The sequence below is a fragment of the Alexandromys fortis genome, unplaced genomic scaffold, assembly GCF_014885135.2.
Source record: "Alexandromys fortis isolate MF-2015 unplaced genomic scaffold, M_Fortis_MF-2015_v1.1 scaffold_31, whole genome shotgun sequence".
Taxonomy (NCBI): domain Eukaryota; kingdom Metazoa; phylum Chordata; class Mammalia; order Rodentia; family Cricetidae; genus Alexandromys; species Alexandromys fortis.
This window is the reverse complement of record NW_026067974.1, coordinates 6,239,023-6,255,036: the sequence shown is the minus strand read 5'-3', so window position 1 is coordinate 6,255,036 and position 16,014 is coordinate 6,239,023. Positions and strand designations below refer to the sequence as shown.

Genomic DNA, 16,014 nt, shown 5'->3' with positions numbered 1-16,014 from the left:
CTGGAGCTTTGGATTTTTAAGATCCCATTTTCTTACTTATTTGTTTGTTTGTTTATTTAGGCTTTTCAAGACAGGGTTTCTCTGTGTAGCTTTGGAGCTTGTCCTGGAACTCACTCAGTAAACCGAGCTGGCCTCAAACTCACAGAGATCCACCTGCCTCTGCCTCCCGAGTGCTGGGATTAAAGGTGTGTGCCACCACCACTGCCCAGCTAAGATTCTTATTTGGTATGCTCCTCTTGAATATTTAAATAATCATGAATATTCTTTTAACAAAACATCACTGGGTGAACATGTCATTAAATATTTTTTTTCCTGGTTACCGTTTTGCCCTTGTAGCTTAATTAACCTCATGCTAACAGCTTTGTGTACTGTCTTTCATACCTTTCCCGTTGCCTTTGTATATTCTTTATCTAGAATGAAAATTTACTGAAGTTTTAAATTAATAGATGAATTTAGCAACTTTTCACAAGTTTGAGAAATTTGCTATTTTACTTTTGTTTCCTTTCAGGCCCCTTCTTGGCCTTTCCTATAAACTACAAACATCACTGGCGAATTCTGCAACTGTTTGTTGCAGGCTGTGGGAAATGGATCTTTCACCTCTGTTGTTTCCCTTATTAAAGAGTAATGTATTTGTTGTATTTCACTCTAAATTCCATGGTCAATGTCTTCTTTTATGGCAGAAAAGAGGGGATCTGATGATAAAAAAAGTAGTGTGAAGTCCAGTAGTCGAGAGAAACAAAGTGAAGACACGAGCACTGAGTCGAAGGAAAGTGATACTAAGAATGAGGTCAATGGGACCAGTGAAGACATTAAATCTGAAGGTGACACTCAGTCCAATTAAAACTGATCTGATAAGACCTCAGATCAGACAGAGGTAAGTGTATTGTTTCTCACTTTGATTAGGGCTTTTTGTTACTGTTTGACAGTGCAGCGTAAGTATGCACAGATGAAGATGGATCTAAGCCGAGTAAGAAGACATACAAAAGCCTCTTCTGAAGGAAAAGACAGTGTAGTCCTGCAAAACATTTTGAGGTACATTGTTTTGTCTCAGCTATTTTGTAGCAGACTCGTGCCCCCATTAGTGTGCCTCTTTGGAAATTATTGTCCACGTATGTAATATAGTCGCCATTGAAAGTTAATTATCTTTTTTTTAGGGATTTTGCTGTCATTTCTTTTTTTTTTTTTTAATAAAAAGGTTGAACTGTTTTTGTTTTTTTCTTTTTGGTATTAAGTCCATCTTGTGTTGGTACATTGGCAGAGACTTATGCTGTAAAAACTTAAAACTATTTCTGAGGCACATGTTGGACTACTTTGTTTTAATTAAACTGCTAGTATTTCTTTGTCAAGGATGTTTCTAGTTTTTTGCTTTATTGCCTTGCATTCTAATGCAGTTTGTTCTGTAACTCGAGAGCCAGTAGCATTGGATTGATGGAAGTGTAGGGTTTATGAATTATTGCAGCTGACTACCATACCTCACACAGCGTTGGTGTTGTGAGCGGCCCATGAAAAGCCAAATTAGAAATCAAGGATTCAGTCAAACTAAGCAGGTACTCATGCCAGGTACTCCTTTCTCTACCCACATCCGTGTTTGAATGCTATTGCCTGTGACCTTTACGCTTAACTGTTGTGTATCTTTTTTGTTCTTTACAAGAAGCACAGAGGGGTTTTTGTGTATTGCGTGAAATTTTACAAATCATGTTAACAGAATGGAATTTTTTTTCAACTGTGTGTAGGGATGCAGTGGTGCCCAGAATTAGATATCTTTAAAGAATTTTAAATACAATAAACACCTCATATTATCCGCCTTGTTACATTCAGTGCAATTCTCAAGTCTTTAAGAGGTATGTGTTTAACGTTTCCTACTGTGTAGGAGAATTTGCGGTCAGCCATAGTATAGAGGAATAGTCACTGGCTGAGACATTGAAAGCAACAGCATCTAGCAAGGACAGACACTTGGATCAGTAACATGAAGAACTGATTGATATCAGATGAGGTTGGGTTCTTAAAGAACTGTTTAAAGCTAGGTTTTATAGATATTCTTTAAACTAATAACTTCAATCTTTGGGCTAGTGGCGTGGGATGAAATAATCCTAATGAAAGGAAGTACCAATTAGAGGATATATTGGTGGCATTCCTGTTTTAGAAAAGCAGTGTAGGTATGTCTGTGTGAACCATTCACACATAGGCAGCACACACAGGCACATGGCTCTATAAACCACGTTGATGCCTTGATGTAGAAGCAATACATTTCAGATACACGTGTCATGGTTAGCAGTTAGCGACTGGGCCAGCACTTAGTCATAAAATTTTACCTTTTATATGCTGTCTAATTATCAATTTTCCCCAAATTTTGCATTGTAGGACTACTGTTGAAGATTTTTTGAAGAATACTGAAAACGGCATAAAGTGAAGATCAACATTAAAATGAGGTGAAAGAAAGCTATAGTGGCATAGAAAAAGTATAAAGCTCAGTTAGTTATTTGTTTTTTATTATTATTATTATTATTAAAAATTAATTCAGGACTGTTGTGACCTACCAGATTTCAGAACATGTGTTATTAGCACATATGCCACTTTGAAAACTTAGGTCCTGTATCATATTTTTTTCTTTAAGACTTTTTAAGAAATATTCCCTAAACATGTGGCTTGCTCAGTGTTTAATTGCAAGTTTTCAGTCTCGGACTTTGAAAACAGGATTAAACGTTAGTGTTCATGTGAAGCAGACTGAGTGGGACTCCATTTTTACACTTCTGCTATACTTAGCCTTTGGATTTAGACGTGAAAATAAAGTATCTCTGACTTTCTGTTACAGAGTTGATTGTCTGTGTCATTGAAAGGCTTTAGTGTTGCTCTCTTTCTAATAAAGCTGTTGACTCCAATCTAGTCCCTTGTTTTTAAATAAGAGCTACCCTGTTGATACGAGTGTTAGTGGATGTTTTTCTAACTTGTTCTGTTGAAGGGTAATTTTTATAGAACTTCCATTTGATGTTTAAATGGTGCTTCAATTTGGGGTGGTAATGAAGAAATTTGGATTTGCTTTTAATAGCAAAAGTGTACAGTGAACTAGAATATATTTTTACACCCATGAGAGGTTTCTTTAGTAGTAAAAGGTTCTGAATAACCTTACAAACTGTCTTCCTCTTTCGGCCTAGGAAATGATCTAGGCAAACATTAAGAAACTTTCAGCTAGTTATTTTCCTTTAAATTCTATACCAAAATTTTCTTTTAACCCAATCTTAATCCATTTAAAAATGTATATATTTCTCTGTATGGAGTGTGTAGTGTATATAACAAGGATATTTGAAAAACAAAGCAGGTGAATTTCACATGGAAGTAGCAGCATGTCTATACCTAGCTCCATCGACTGTAAAGTGTTATCCTCAAATACATTTGTTTATATATATACATATATATCAGAGCAGTTCCTTGTGACTTAAAGTTTTTTAATACTAGCATCAGTTGATAAAGAAACTGAGCAGATGGCTTCATGTTGATCAGTGTAAGGGCTCTTCTCACTGCTGTACCACTGTGTTCCTTCTAGTGTGCATTATGGGTCATTACAGAATTTATTAGCTAAAATACTCTGCCAAACTTTGATAAATCATGAAGCAACCACTTTTAGAGACACTATATGAGAAATGTTCATGGGGATAAGAGGTCCCCTTCCCCTGGCTTCCCCAGCTGATCTAGAGATGCAGCAGAAGGTGGGGAGCTGCCTCTGCAGTTGTACGAGATGAGACAGGTGGACATGAAGGTAGTTGTCAACCACAGTCTGGCAGACGCAGAATCACGCAGTTCCGAGCTCTGCTTTGTGTAGCTTATAGCTTGATGACATTGTTGTATTAAGAACATAATGTAAGAAATCTGCTCAAGTATTAAAATGCCAGATTGCTTTCTTCTGCCTCATCTAGACTCAACAGTGAATTTAAATGCAATACAGCAAATGGGCTCCTGTAAAAAGATGTCCTCTGTGGACACTGAGTTCTATTGATGCAGATACAAGATTTGAGAAAGCTCTCTTAGGGTGTCTGGTATAGAGGCTAGGTACTAACTTACTATAAGAAACATTTATGTTTTGTAGACCAAATAACTGTTGCTGCCATTTGGTGTTTATGTGTGTGAGAGTATAGTGAATGTGTCATGTCTTTTTGAAGAGCCAGTTTTAATCAAATTACTCTAATTTTTAAATCGGAGCAAGCAGTTAATAATCTTTTTTAAAGTGCATTTTATTTTGGCATTTTCTCATCTCATGAAAGTGTAACAGTATAACCAATCTCTATTAATTTATGTCCTGTAAGACTGACTCATAGTCCCATGTGTGCCTGTGTCTGGGGGTACGGTGCAGAAGTGTGTGTATGCGTGCCTGTGCCTGCATGTCTACTCTTCTGTATTCTTAAGCAAGTCTCAGTTATGCTGTTAACTTGTGTCTCTGGAAGACATAACATCTGATGAGTGTTTTCTCCGTAGTTCTCAGACTAATAGTCCTTTGCCTCAGAACTCTCAAGAGGATGGAAGACGAACAACTCCTGTAGGGTGTAGACAGACTAGACAGATGGCCTCTGCAGTAGGTCCCAGCTACCACTTTTGTACCTTTGTAATCATGAGCGGTTAAGTTGTTCATGTGTTCTGCTGATATGTTTACCTCTAGAACATTTCTCACTTTGAATACAGTTAGTGTTATAGGAGAGCCAAAGATCATTCCAGGGTGTAAGAACGTGGCTCGTAGAACCTAGGGATGTACAAACTGAAAATTTTGCAGTGGGAGTTTTTTAAGTTCACATCTGTTCTGTTTGTAAAGATGCATAGCTGCATTGTAGATGAGTGATGTGTGTGTGCTTAACCATTGCCTTGTATGTGCATGAAACAGTCTGTGGGGCAGCACTTCTTCAGGGTTGGTTTTCAAGCTTGCTTTTTTGAATGGTTTTTATTTGCTTGTGAAAGGACCCAGGATGACTGCATTTTAACTTGTTTGATAACTGCAATTGTAATGCTTGTTCTTGGTTTAAAAGCAACAGTCGAAGTGTTCAATCTCTGTCTTCCTTTACTCTTACTGCCTGCTCCTCTAATGAGTTCCTGATGTTGCCTCGTCCAAGCGCTTGGTGGGGGCAGCAAAGTAGGAGGTGGGGAATATACAATATAGATGTTTTTATATATGATGGTGTCCATCATATATGTTCTGAATTTGCCTTTTTTGGGTACTATATATGGAAACATTTTGAGATGTAGGATACAGTTCTCTGAAGTTGAGTGTGTTTTTAAAAAAGTGTTTCAAGTTAGTTGAAACAGGGTAAATGGCATTTTTATTGTGTCAGAATTACGGATTTTCTATTAAAATGCATTTTCAGAGTTTCATAGTTGGTCTGTTTCTTCTCAGCCATTCCAGACAGATCAGTTGTCTGTCAACAGGTTTTTTTAGGAGCAACTTTGGTAACAGTTTGGCACAGCTAAGTGTGCTGTACTCAGTCCTAGGTACATATTCTTGAGAAACTCTTAAATGTTGCCAGGAGATGGATGAGCAAATGTCTTAATGTCATCTTATGTAATGAAGAAAAGAAAACCCAGACCAACAAAGCCCTGGGAAGATCCCATCAGCAGTTGTGTCGGATAACTAGTGTGACAGACACATCCCCATTGCGGAATTCACAGGTGTGAACATGAACTTCGGCTCCACCATGACCATGGATATTGCAAGATGTAATAATGTCCCCAAAAAGCAAGCCACAGAAGAATCTACCCATTATGCTTGGTAAAAGTCAAAACAGGCTGTTAAAATACATGGTAAATGAAAGAAACACGAAACAGTTGACATACAGATCACAGTTAGTGGCTTCTTTGAGAATGACCTTGGAGGGCGAAGGGATTTTCAGAGGAATGGCCACTGTCTTTCTCAAGCTGGACAAGCTCTTTTCATTTTGAATTGTATGTTTGTGTGCTTTTGTGTATATGCTATATCTTAATAAAAGTTTTTAAGTGGGAAAGGTTTTTGGTGTAGGTAGTGACTAATAAACATACTAACTTAACCTCAGTGCATGGAAGATTTTAGAAGCACACTTTTCCCTTTTATCCTTTAAATGGTCTTACTGTGTAGCTCAGGCTAGCTTGGAACTTGGAAATCTTCCTCCACTTGCTTAGATTCTAAGAACAGCACCCCAGTTACACTACCGGACATGCGCACGGTGTGCGACATCTTTCCTTTCATTTAGATAGCAGCCAGGGATGGATGCGCCTTTCTATCCTAAGCTTTCCAAGGAAGGTTTAAGTGCCACGAGTTATTAATAAAAATGTGTACTCTTCAGGAAAAGCGATTAGGACTTGAAAAGTCCCTATAGGTGCTTAGGGTTCACATAGCCAAGCATTAGTTCCTAGCAGTCGTTCCTCCTCATCACACTCCTCGGGTCCTTTCAGGGAAGCCGAGGAGCGACCATTTATTTATTTTATTATTTATTTGCTCTTTTTAGTTTTCAGGACAGGGTTTCTCTGTACCCTGGCTGCCCTAGAATTCACTCTGTAGGCCAGGCTGAGGTCTGGTATTAAAGAAAGGTGTATGCTACCACTGCCTGGCAAGCTGAGGCTCTTAATGGAGCAGATGAGCAAGGAGAACAGGTCCTCACGTGCACACCTACTGACCTACCGCTTGTTGCTGCCTCCTCGCAGCTCTTGAGTTACGCCTGGACTACTTCCGTGAGCACAGCACAGAAGGAGGTGATTACTTACCAGTCTATCACTGTAACAAGCGGATTGATTGTGTGCATCTAGGAGTCAAGGGTGTTGATTTTATTGTAACTCATGTGTTCGGGGCTTTTGGTCTGGTATTCTGCTCTGGGGTTCATTTCACTTAGAAAAGTTTGAGAGTTATTTGGTGGAGTTGTTTCCTGTTTTTACTTTCAAGATATGAAGTAAAACTTTTAGTGCACTTCTTGAAGCTCTCAAGTTTTGTTTTAGGTCTTTGAGTCTGTAATCCCAGCATGTGGGAGGTTCGGGGTTATTTCTCAGCTACACAGGAGGTCCAAAACCTCCTACTAGAGCTCTCGTAGAAGCTCCATGTGTGCCCCCCCATTTTGTTTTATGCTGGAGTTTGCTTATTAATTTGGAGCAGGTAAGAATTTGCTCATTAGCCTTGTGGTTTTAGTTACTGTAGCCACTGGATAGCACCTACATACGTTCTGCCGTTAGGATAGTATTACCCTCCTAAGTAATTTGCTATGTATCAATTAAAATTTTTTCTAAACAAATTTATTTTAAAACAGTTCTCATTGTTGTACAGATAGTGATTTCTAGCTATTAACCTAACTAGCCTCAAGCCCCTGCCTAAATTTTCCTTATTATTGAAAGTGAAACAGGGGAGTTACCACTTGTGGATCCATCCTGTCCAGTCACAATCACTGTTACTGGAATCTTGGAGCTAGACATCTCAAGCACACAAATTCTCACGGTGCCCCTTTCATTAGAGACCTGGATATCGGTCACACTGCAGGTGCAGGAGTGTGAAATGAATCACATACCATAAAAGCCATTTTCCTCCGACTGTTAGGTAATCCTTACATCAAATCTCAGCTGCTGGGAAGTTGGTAATAAGGAAGCAGTGAACTCTCTGAGCTGAGAATACAAATAGAATGTGTTGGTTCACAAGGAGCCCTGGTGTTTTAATTAAACTCAAGGATCAGGGTGACTTGATATTTGAGGAGAAATGGCTATGTAAAGACGGATGGGTGAGTGGGTATGGGCTGGTCACAGCTGAGTGCTTATAAAGTGACAGCCATCTAAAACACGCCAAGAGTCCTCTTGGCTTGGGATGTGACCACCAACCTTGTACTTCGGTAAGCCAGTGAAGCCGCCACCAGCTACAGTGATGCAAGCTGTTTTCACGAGCTGTCTTAGCCTTAAGCCGATTGTTTACTCAGATCCTAAATCCACTTCATAGGTAAGTGGGACTGGGCGAATATGCTACTCAGTAGTAGAGTGTCAGTACTGGGGTGCAGCACTTCAAAATACATTTGGCCTCTTGTGGGTAAACAGCTCCTGCTCAGAGAGCTTGGAAATGAAATTTTCCAAAGTTCAGATATAGTCAGCTGATGGTCACGTGGGCCTAGGCTTCGTGGTTGGCGATGACTGCAGATCCCGCTCTTCTGGAACTAGTAAGTCAGTGTTGCAGCTTCGCTGTTGTAGCAGGGCCTCTCTGTAAGAGGTGACACCGTGTGCCGAGTGTGCTCATACTTCCCGCTCTTCACCAAGAGCTCTAGCTCCTGAAAGTCTTGGAGTCTTTGAATGTCTTTGTCCTAAAAGTTGGGGAAAGACTTAGTGATTCCAGAATGCTGTGTAACGTCAGTGGAATAAGGCTTAATTATCGTTGGCCATTTCAGGTTAGCCTTTGTCTCCATGGTGAATCATCAGCAGTTGGTTTATTTTTTAAAACTTTATTTTTGAGTCGAGTTCTCTCTGGTCCTGGCTGGTCTAGAACTCAGATCCATCTGCCTCTGCTTCCCCAAATGCTGGGAGTATCAAGGTGTGTGCCCGTGAGCCTAGTTCATATTTATTTTTCACGTTAAAGCGATCTGGAAAGTATGATTATCCTGTGACAATGGTAGTTTACAAAGTACATCAATGAAGCTGCCAGAGGCATGGGGGGGGGAGTTCCTGGAACTCAGTGAAGACCAGGCTGGCTTCAGAGATTGTCCGACAGCTTCTGACTCCCAAGTGCTGGGATTAAAGGTGTGCACCACTACACCCAACTATGTGGGGGTAGGGGGAGCGGATTTCTATTTGTTGGCTTGGTTTTTAAGACAGGGTTTCTCTGTGTAGCCCAGGCTGGCCTCAAACTCAGATCTCCCTGCCTCTGCCTCCTAAATACTGGGATTAAAGGTGTGCACCACCATACTTAGCTGGAAAAAGACTTTTCCCCCCTTTTTTGTGAGGGAGGGGAGTTCAAAACAGGGTTTCTCTGTTGCTTTGGAGCCTGTCCTGGAACTAGCTCTTACAGACCAGGCTGTACTTGAACTCAGATCCTCCTGCCTCTGCCTCCTGAGTCCTCGGATTAAAGGCATGTGCCACTATTGCCTGGTGAAAAAAGATTCCTAAGGAATGAAATCTATTAAAACTTGAAGTATACTTTCAGCCTGGGGGAAAAATTCAAAGAAACATTTCTGGGGATTACAAAGATGCACCTTCCCCAAGTGGTAAGGACGTGCCACGTTCCAGTCTGAGGACAATGCTGGTTTTATTAGCCAGTCAGGGTTGCAGAGATTGACAGAGCTAAATGTAAGTTTCTTAAATTGGGGTGTCAATTGTCAGGTGCTTTAAGAAATGTCTGAATTAGGTTTGTGGAACCAGCGGAAGTCATTGGCCCTCTGGGCAGTTTCCACCATGAACTTGGTACTTAGAAACTAAAGGATTGGCTCTGCTGAGCATTGTTCACCCACAGAGTGTGTATTGGCGGTGTGTGACCTACCTTTCTGAGCAGCGTGTTTGGCAGCTTCCTTATCTTCTCCACTTGTTCTGGGTGGATCCCCAGTTCACAACAGCTCACGTGAAGTAGGTTCTGGTAACTCAGCTCTTGTCTGTGCAGTTCAATTTCAATGAAGTCATTTTCTTTGGAGTTTTGAATTCTTACTTTAAGCACCAGCGCTGATCACCCATAAATTCAAACATAGATTTTTAGATAAAAAACCCATTTTAGAGATTGTTGACATCAGTTATCACAGCAAAGATGATCCTAAAAACCTGAAGATAAGTAGTCTTGGAGCTATTGTAGATGCTTTATAAGCTGAGAGTAAGAGTGCTGGACTGGCTGAAGTTGTGTGCCAATGTCAGGTCTACTGCAGACACAAAGCTTGGAGGTTGATACCAGCTAGTCACTCTGGGGGCATTTTGTTTAACTTCTTGAAAAAGACTTAAGTGTCTGCCATGTGTGTGCAGGTGCCTGTGGCCACAAAGACTGTCAGATCCTCCTGAGCTGGAGTTCTTGGCAGTTGTGAGCTGCCAGATAAGAACCATACTGGGCTCCTAGAAGAACAGCTTACTGTGCTATCTCTCTAGCTCCTATTTATCTTTGGAAGTGGGTCTCAGACAGACCTTAAACTCACCTACTTCGGCTGTCCAAGTGTTAGAAATTATAGGCATTCACCTCACACTTAGCTTCTTCCTTTCTTGGAGTTGAGGATCAAATCCAGAGTGTTAAATATATGTAGGGTAAGCACTTATCCTGAACTATACTTTGAGCCTGTAGTAAGAGATTTATGTATGTAGTGGAGGGCTGGAGAGATGCCTCAGTTAAGAGCACTGGTTGTTCTACCTGAGGACCCTTATGATGGTGACAGCCGTCTGTAATTCCAGTCCCAGGGGATCCAGGGCCCGCTTCTGGCCTCTAAAGGCACCAAGAACACATGTAGTTCACAGACACACATGCAGAAAAGCACCCCTGAATATAAAAGTAAAATATGCAATGGGTATTTAGTGCATTGGCAGCATGTAGCAGTCATGGTACTTAGTTGGCCATTTGAGAAGTTACTAGGAAGTCTGGACAAGGTGCTGGCCAGTGGGTGTGGTTCTTCTGGCATCTCAGCTAGGATGAGTCAGTTTTTTGGGGACTATGGCCTAGAGTGTCAATCTTGTCAACTTACTATCTCAAGAACAGTGAACTAGACCTACACTGGGTAAACCACGTGGCGAGCACAGGCCTGCATGGTCCTTACCTGGACCCACGGTGGTGTCAGTTTTGCCATTACATGGATCTATTGACAAGTGTGGATTCGCATTCATGCCTTGTTCATTTTCACCTGGGGGAGAGTTAGGAAAGAGATAGGCTGAGAAGGAGTAGTCCCCAGCCTCCGCTTCCTGCTTATCACCCAAGTCTATTCTTCCGTCTGACAGGAAGGCCAGGAAAAGGACTAATCAAATTTAACCTTAACAATAAAAGCTTTTTTATTTCCAGGTAGGGCATGCCACAGAGAATGTGTAAAAGGTCAGAGCACCCCTGTAAATGGGCTCTGAGGATTGGGCTCAGGGCTTAGGCTTTTGTGGCTATCCCATAGCCCCTAGTTTTGCTCTTGAGGAACTTAACTACCAGCCAAATCCTGAAAGGAAGTCGATTCTGTGTTTTAAAGTGGTGCCTGATCTGGGGAAGATAAGCTCAAACTGTGCCCATGAGTTTCTGGCTTTGCTATGCAATGTTTGTGTTTCCAAGTCTCTAGCACAGCTGCATAAGAAAGAGAATCATTAAAAATCTTCCTTAGAGACAGGTGGATCTCTGAGTTCGAGCCAGCCTGATCTCAGGCTACACAGAGAAACCCTGTCTCAAAACAAAACAAAAAATACTTGAAAGAATTGAGTGGTGGTGGTCCACACCTTTAATCTGGGATGCAGAGGCAGGTCGATCTCTGAGTTTGAGGCCAGGCTGGTCTACAGAGTGAATTGAGTTCCAGGACAGCCAGGGCTACACGAGGAAACCCTTTCTTTTAAAAAAAAAAAAAAAAAAAAAAAAAACTCGAGGGGCCGAGGAAATTGCTCAGGGGTACAACACTTGCCCGTCATGCCTGAGGCCATTGGTTCACTCCCCAACACCACAGAGCAACAGTGAAACTCCAAAGCCATGAATGGGTATTCACAAGAGGGTAGAAAAGGCAAGTGGTAATAAGGGGAAATTGCAGTGGTGCCCAGGTAAAGACAGAGCATAGTACCTAAAAGAGCTAGAATGGGTACTTTCAGGCCAACAGCCCAGAACACTTAAGCCTTGGGTCTCCAAATGCAAGCCCTACTTGTACAGCAGCGTCAAATAGCTCCCAGCAAGGAGACAGTCCTGGTCAGCACAGCCCCTTCCTCTCATGGCAGTAATGAATGTCCCTTTTCTCAGCACGAAGGGATTAACGAGGTTTTGTCTCTTCTTCCAACCTGAGCCAATGAGGTGACTCAACCCTATGCACAGGTGGCTGGGGCGCATCTCAGACACCGCTTGTCAGTGGAGCACTAGGTTTGTGTATCTCTGATAACTCTCAGGAACTTTCCCAAATCTAATTGGGAGGGGACAAATCAGGGCCTGAATTCTACAGGAAAATGAGGCTAGTAAGCCTTACCGCACGGGGTGGCTAGAAGAAAGGAGTGCTCAGAAGGCCCTCCTAGCACCAGATAATGCTGCTGCTGGTGAGGGAGAGAACCCTGGGTCCAGTTGCTGTGCTCACCACTGGCCCACTGCCTATGGCACTAGCCACCACCTGCACACCGCCCTCTGCCACTATTCCCTTGGAGGACTGTCGAAAACAGGATCCACTCACCTGCCAGTGGCTCCCGGATGTCCTGTTCAGGCTCCTCCATGACAGATGAGTGGCCCCTCTCAAGTTAGTATAAGCTCCCAACCAAATGTGTTTCCTAGAGTCTCAAGTATGTGTAGTAAGATAGTATATACTGTTACTGGCCTTGTAAAATGGACAAGGTCGTGTTTATTGCCAAGTGCACAGGCTCAGGTGTGTCACGTGACTCATATAGCACGCTGCAAGTGAAGGCAGAGACTGAAGGTCAAAGCGTTTCCCTTCCTAGGCTGTGATCCCTGGATTTAACGCAGGGGAATAACACTTGGGTGGGAATGGAGCCCTTTGCTCTGGCCTGAGTACCAGGGACCAACCAGGCACCCAGAACCCTCCACCAGAGTCAGGCTTTCCTTGGGAAATGTTTGTAGATCCGTATCAGGGATAGAAATATCAAGCCCTCTGTTCCCGGGATTGGACAGTCCTGCTCTCCCAGCTCCTCCCTCGTTTGCTATGCATGCCTGGAAAGAAGCTGGAAGCCCCTGGCCATACCTGGGCAGGCTGGTTTGTGAAAATGATCTCTTGATTGTAAGCATCAAAGGGCAAGAGGCTAGCTGAAGGGTGGGTGGGGCTGGACAAAGTCCCCAGTGAGGCTGCTGTCCCGAGCTCTCAAAAGCAGGCTGTCAAGTAGGAGGAGCATGGACTGAAGCCAAATGTGTGCGTGACTGGCGTTAACATTCCTGTGACAGAAGACAGCAAATGGACAGTCCATCCAGTGAGCCTCCAAACACCAGAGGAGCCTAGAGGTCTTAGATGAAATGCACACCTACTGCAGGAAACTGGCTGCCTGGTTGGGCACCTTACAACAGGTCCGAGTTAGGTGATCTGGGGTGCGCTGCGGGCACTGGAACCAGTGGTTAAAGTCCTGGTTGTAATGTACAACATGGTTGAGAATCACTAATTTACCCAAATTGCTTCAGGTTTCAAAAGAAGAAACTGAGGTCCAAGGAAATGAAATGCTTGACAGTCATGTGACCAGCTAGGCACAGGCTGGCGATAGACTTGGGTGGCATGGTTGCCCCCTCCCCACCATGCTGATGATGCCTTCCTGCCAGGAAAGGAGAAGGTAGGAGTGACCCACAGGAGGAAGTAGGTCTGCCTGACCTGAGCATGGATATGGAATTGTACTTTGGCCAGCTGGGCTTCCAGGGTGTACTGAGCCCGAAACAGGCATCCTGGATCACCCCACCTGTTGAAATAGGCTCAGGGGACAGGAGCTGCAGCTGACACACTGAGGGAAAGCCTCTGCTCGTCCCTATACGTGTTGTGTCGGCTTGTCCTCTCAGTGCCCACGTGTGCACTCAGAGTCACCCAGGGGTGACATTTCCTTCCCATCACAGCGCCACCGGCCCTGATTTGAGACTGCCTTCACTGTACAGCTTCCCTGTATCTCATCTTCTCTAACTCATGCTAGGATGTCACTGGTACTTAGAGAGGACTATACTGTTTTCCACAGCCAGGAGAGCTAGATTCCCCTTCATAGATTTTATTTTCTGACCATTGTTGTGGGAGGTTTTTTGTTTTGTTTTTCCATATATATATATTTCCATTTAAAAGTGTACTAAGGTCAGGCAGAGGTGGCACACACCTTTCATCCCAGCACTCGGGAGGCAGAGGCAGGTGGATCTCTGTGAGTTCGTAGCCAGCTCTGGTCTACAAGAGCTAGTTCCAGGATAAGTTCCAAAGTGACAGAAACCCTGTCTCGAAAAAAACAAAAACAAAACCAGAAAAGTATACTAGGAACAGGTAAGATGGGTCAGTAGGTAAAAGGGTCACTAAGCCTGACAACTTGAGTTCAATTTCCTGAACCCGGTAAAGAATGGAAGGAGAAAACCAACTCCTCAGTGCCACCCCTGATCTCCACGTGCAGGCTTTACCACTGAGCTACACTCCCAGCTCGTTCTTTCATGGGTCTTCGCATGCATTTGGGCAGTGCACAGATAGTGACTGCCTTTCTTTTCAATGCTGGTCTCTTTCCTTTTCCTTTTTCCTGAGACAGGGCTTCTCTGTGTTGTCCTGGAACTTGCTCTGTAGACCAGACTGGCCTCGAACTCAGAGATCCACCTGCCTCTGCCTCCTGAGTGCTGGGATTAAAAGTGTGCTCCATCACCACCTGGCTCCACACAGGGTTTTCAGGGATGCTCGTACCAATCAGCCTTTGAAAGCAGACAGTGCTCTCCTGACCCCTCCGCCAGCCAAGGGAAGGCTAGTTGGCATAAAGTTTATAATAAGGACAATGTCTTTTGGGGAACAAAGATCAGGCAGCTTGTACAGCCACAGCCACACACATGCAGGCACACACAAACACACACGCATGCATGCACAATTAAACTCAGATGGGGCAGCAAGGTGGTTTTAGCAGTGGGTGCTTGCTGTGAAAGCCTGCAACCTGAGCTCCATCCCTGGAAGCTCTATGCACCCACTGTGGTACCCACACGTCCCCATCCCCACACATCATGCTCATACGAGCGATAACTTCAAGATTGTTTCCCCACACCTTGGGTTCCGCCACTGGAAGCTGTTTGTTAACATTCCTGTCTTTATTATTTACTTAGAGACAAGGTCTAATGTATCCCAGGCTGGCCTCCTACTCCCTAGATGGTAGATGAGAATGACCTTGAATTTATGACACCCCCCCCCAAGTGCTGGGCTCATGGGAACGCACCACCACACCTGAGTTATGTGATATTGGGGAGTGAACCTGAGGGCTTTGTGCATGCCGGACGAGCACCCTACCAACTGACCTATGCCTCCAGTTAGTTCTGTTGTTGAAGCTAAGGTACACAGTGTTTTGGGGGAAAGGTTTTTAATGACTGAGGAAGGAGATGTGGAGGCAAGTAGTTTGGTAAACGGCCTCATAGCAGCTTCTGCATTCCCGTGCGGTGTGGGAAAGATAGCTGGGGAGTCCTGGTGATCCTAAAAGGTCCAGTGGTGTGGAACCACTGAACCCCAAAAGCCTCCGGTGAGTCTGAGACCAACACAGTTTCTTATCTGATAAACAGTACTGGGGAAAAACTCAACTACTGGCTCGATAAAACACAAGCTTGTTGGTTTTGGGTTTGAAGTCTCCCAGCTGGTGGTGCTGTAGAGAGCTTACTGGGTTTTAAGAATGCTAACTAGGAGGTTAGGTCTAGTTGGAGGAAGTGGATCCCCAGGGGAGGAGAGGGGAGGGGAGGGGAGGGGAGGGGAGGGGAGGTCTCTCCTGGGCCACTCCTTTCCTCGAGGCTCCCTGACTGCCCTGAGGTGAACATTTTGTTGTGGCCTATGCCCTTCCGCTTGATGCTTGCCTCAACACAGTCCCACAGAGGTGTTGTCACACAAACATGGATGCAGCCTGAGGAGTCTTGAGCCAGACACAGAAGAAACAACGTGGGAAGTTTACAGATGAGGTGAACAAGCCTCCGGGCAGCACATAGATGAATAGAAATGGGTTAATTTAAGTTGTAAGAGCTGGCTGCAGACATGCCTAAGCTATCGGCCTAGCATTTATAATTAATATCCAGTCTTTGGTTATTTGGGAAGCAGCTGGTGGGACAGAAAAGTCCGCCTATGGGGCTGGAGAGATGGCTCAGTGGTTAAGAGCGCCGTCTGCTCTTCCAAAGGTCCTGAGTTCAATTCCCAGCAACCACATGGTGGCTCACAACCATCTATAATGAGATCTGGCGCCCTCCTCTGGCGTTTGGGTATACATGGAGGCAGAAAGTTGTATACATAATAAATA

At 43.7% G+C, this 16,014-nt stretch overlaps 2 protein-coding genes across 4 annotated transcripts in view; one reads left to right on the top strand and one right to left on the bottom strand.

Annotated features, from left to right (window-relative positions):
- The window catches only part of Luc7l3 (LUC7 like 3 pre-mRNA splicing factor), a 36,397-nt gene extending 33,588 nt beyond the window's left edge, over positions 1–2,809 (top strand). Inside the window, exons 10-12 of one of the 3 annotated variants that reach the window (XM_050156704.1) lie at positions 681–821; positions 927–1,032; positions 2,362–2,809. In XM_050156704.1, coding sequence (XP_050012661.1) covers positions 681–821; positions 927–1,032; positions 2,362–2,410 — 296 coding nt within the window. In that variant the 3' untranslated portion in view covers positions 2,411–2,809. Of the gene's footprint in view, positions 1–680; positions 875–926 lie in introns of all 3 variants that reach the window. The other 2 variants (XM_050156703.1, XM_050156705.1) reach the window with 2 other exon arrangements.
- Ankrd40cl (ANKRD40 C-terminal like) lies at positions 1,169–12,893 on the bottom strand. The gene is made up of 5 exons (XM_050156707.1): positions 12,786–12,893; positions 12,264–12,478; positions 10,689–10,772; positions 9,446–9,621; positions 1,169–8,276 (listed from the first exon to the last, which is right to left on the bottom strand). The coding sequence occupies exons 2-5, from the start codon at positions 12,301–12,303 to the stop codon at positions 8,133–8,135; spliced, it is 444 nt and encodes a 147-aa protein (XP_050012664.1). The 5' UTR covers positions 12,304–12,478; positions 12,786–12,893; the 3' UTR covers positions 1,169–8,132.
- Positions 12,894–16,014: the final 3,121 nt, after the last annotated feature.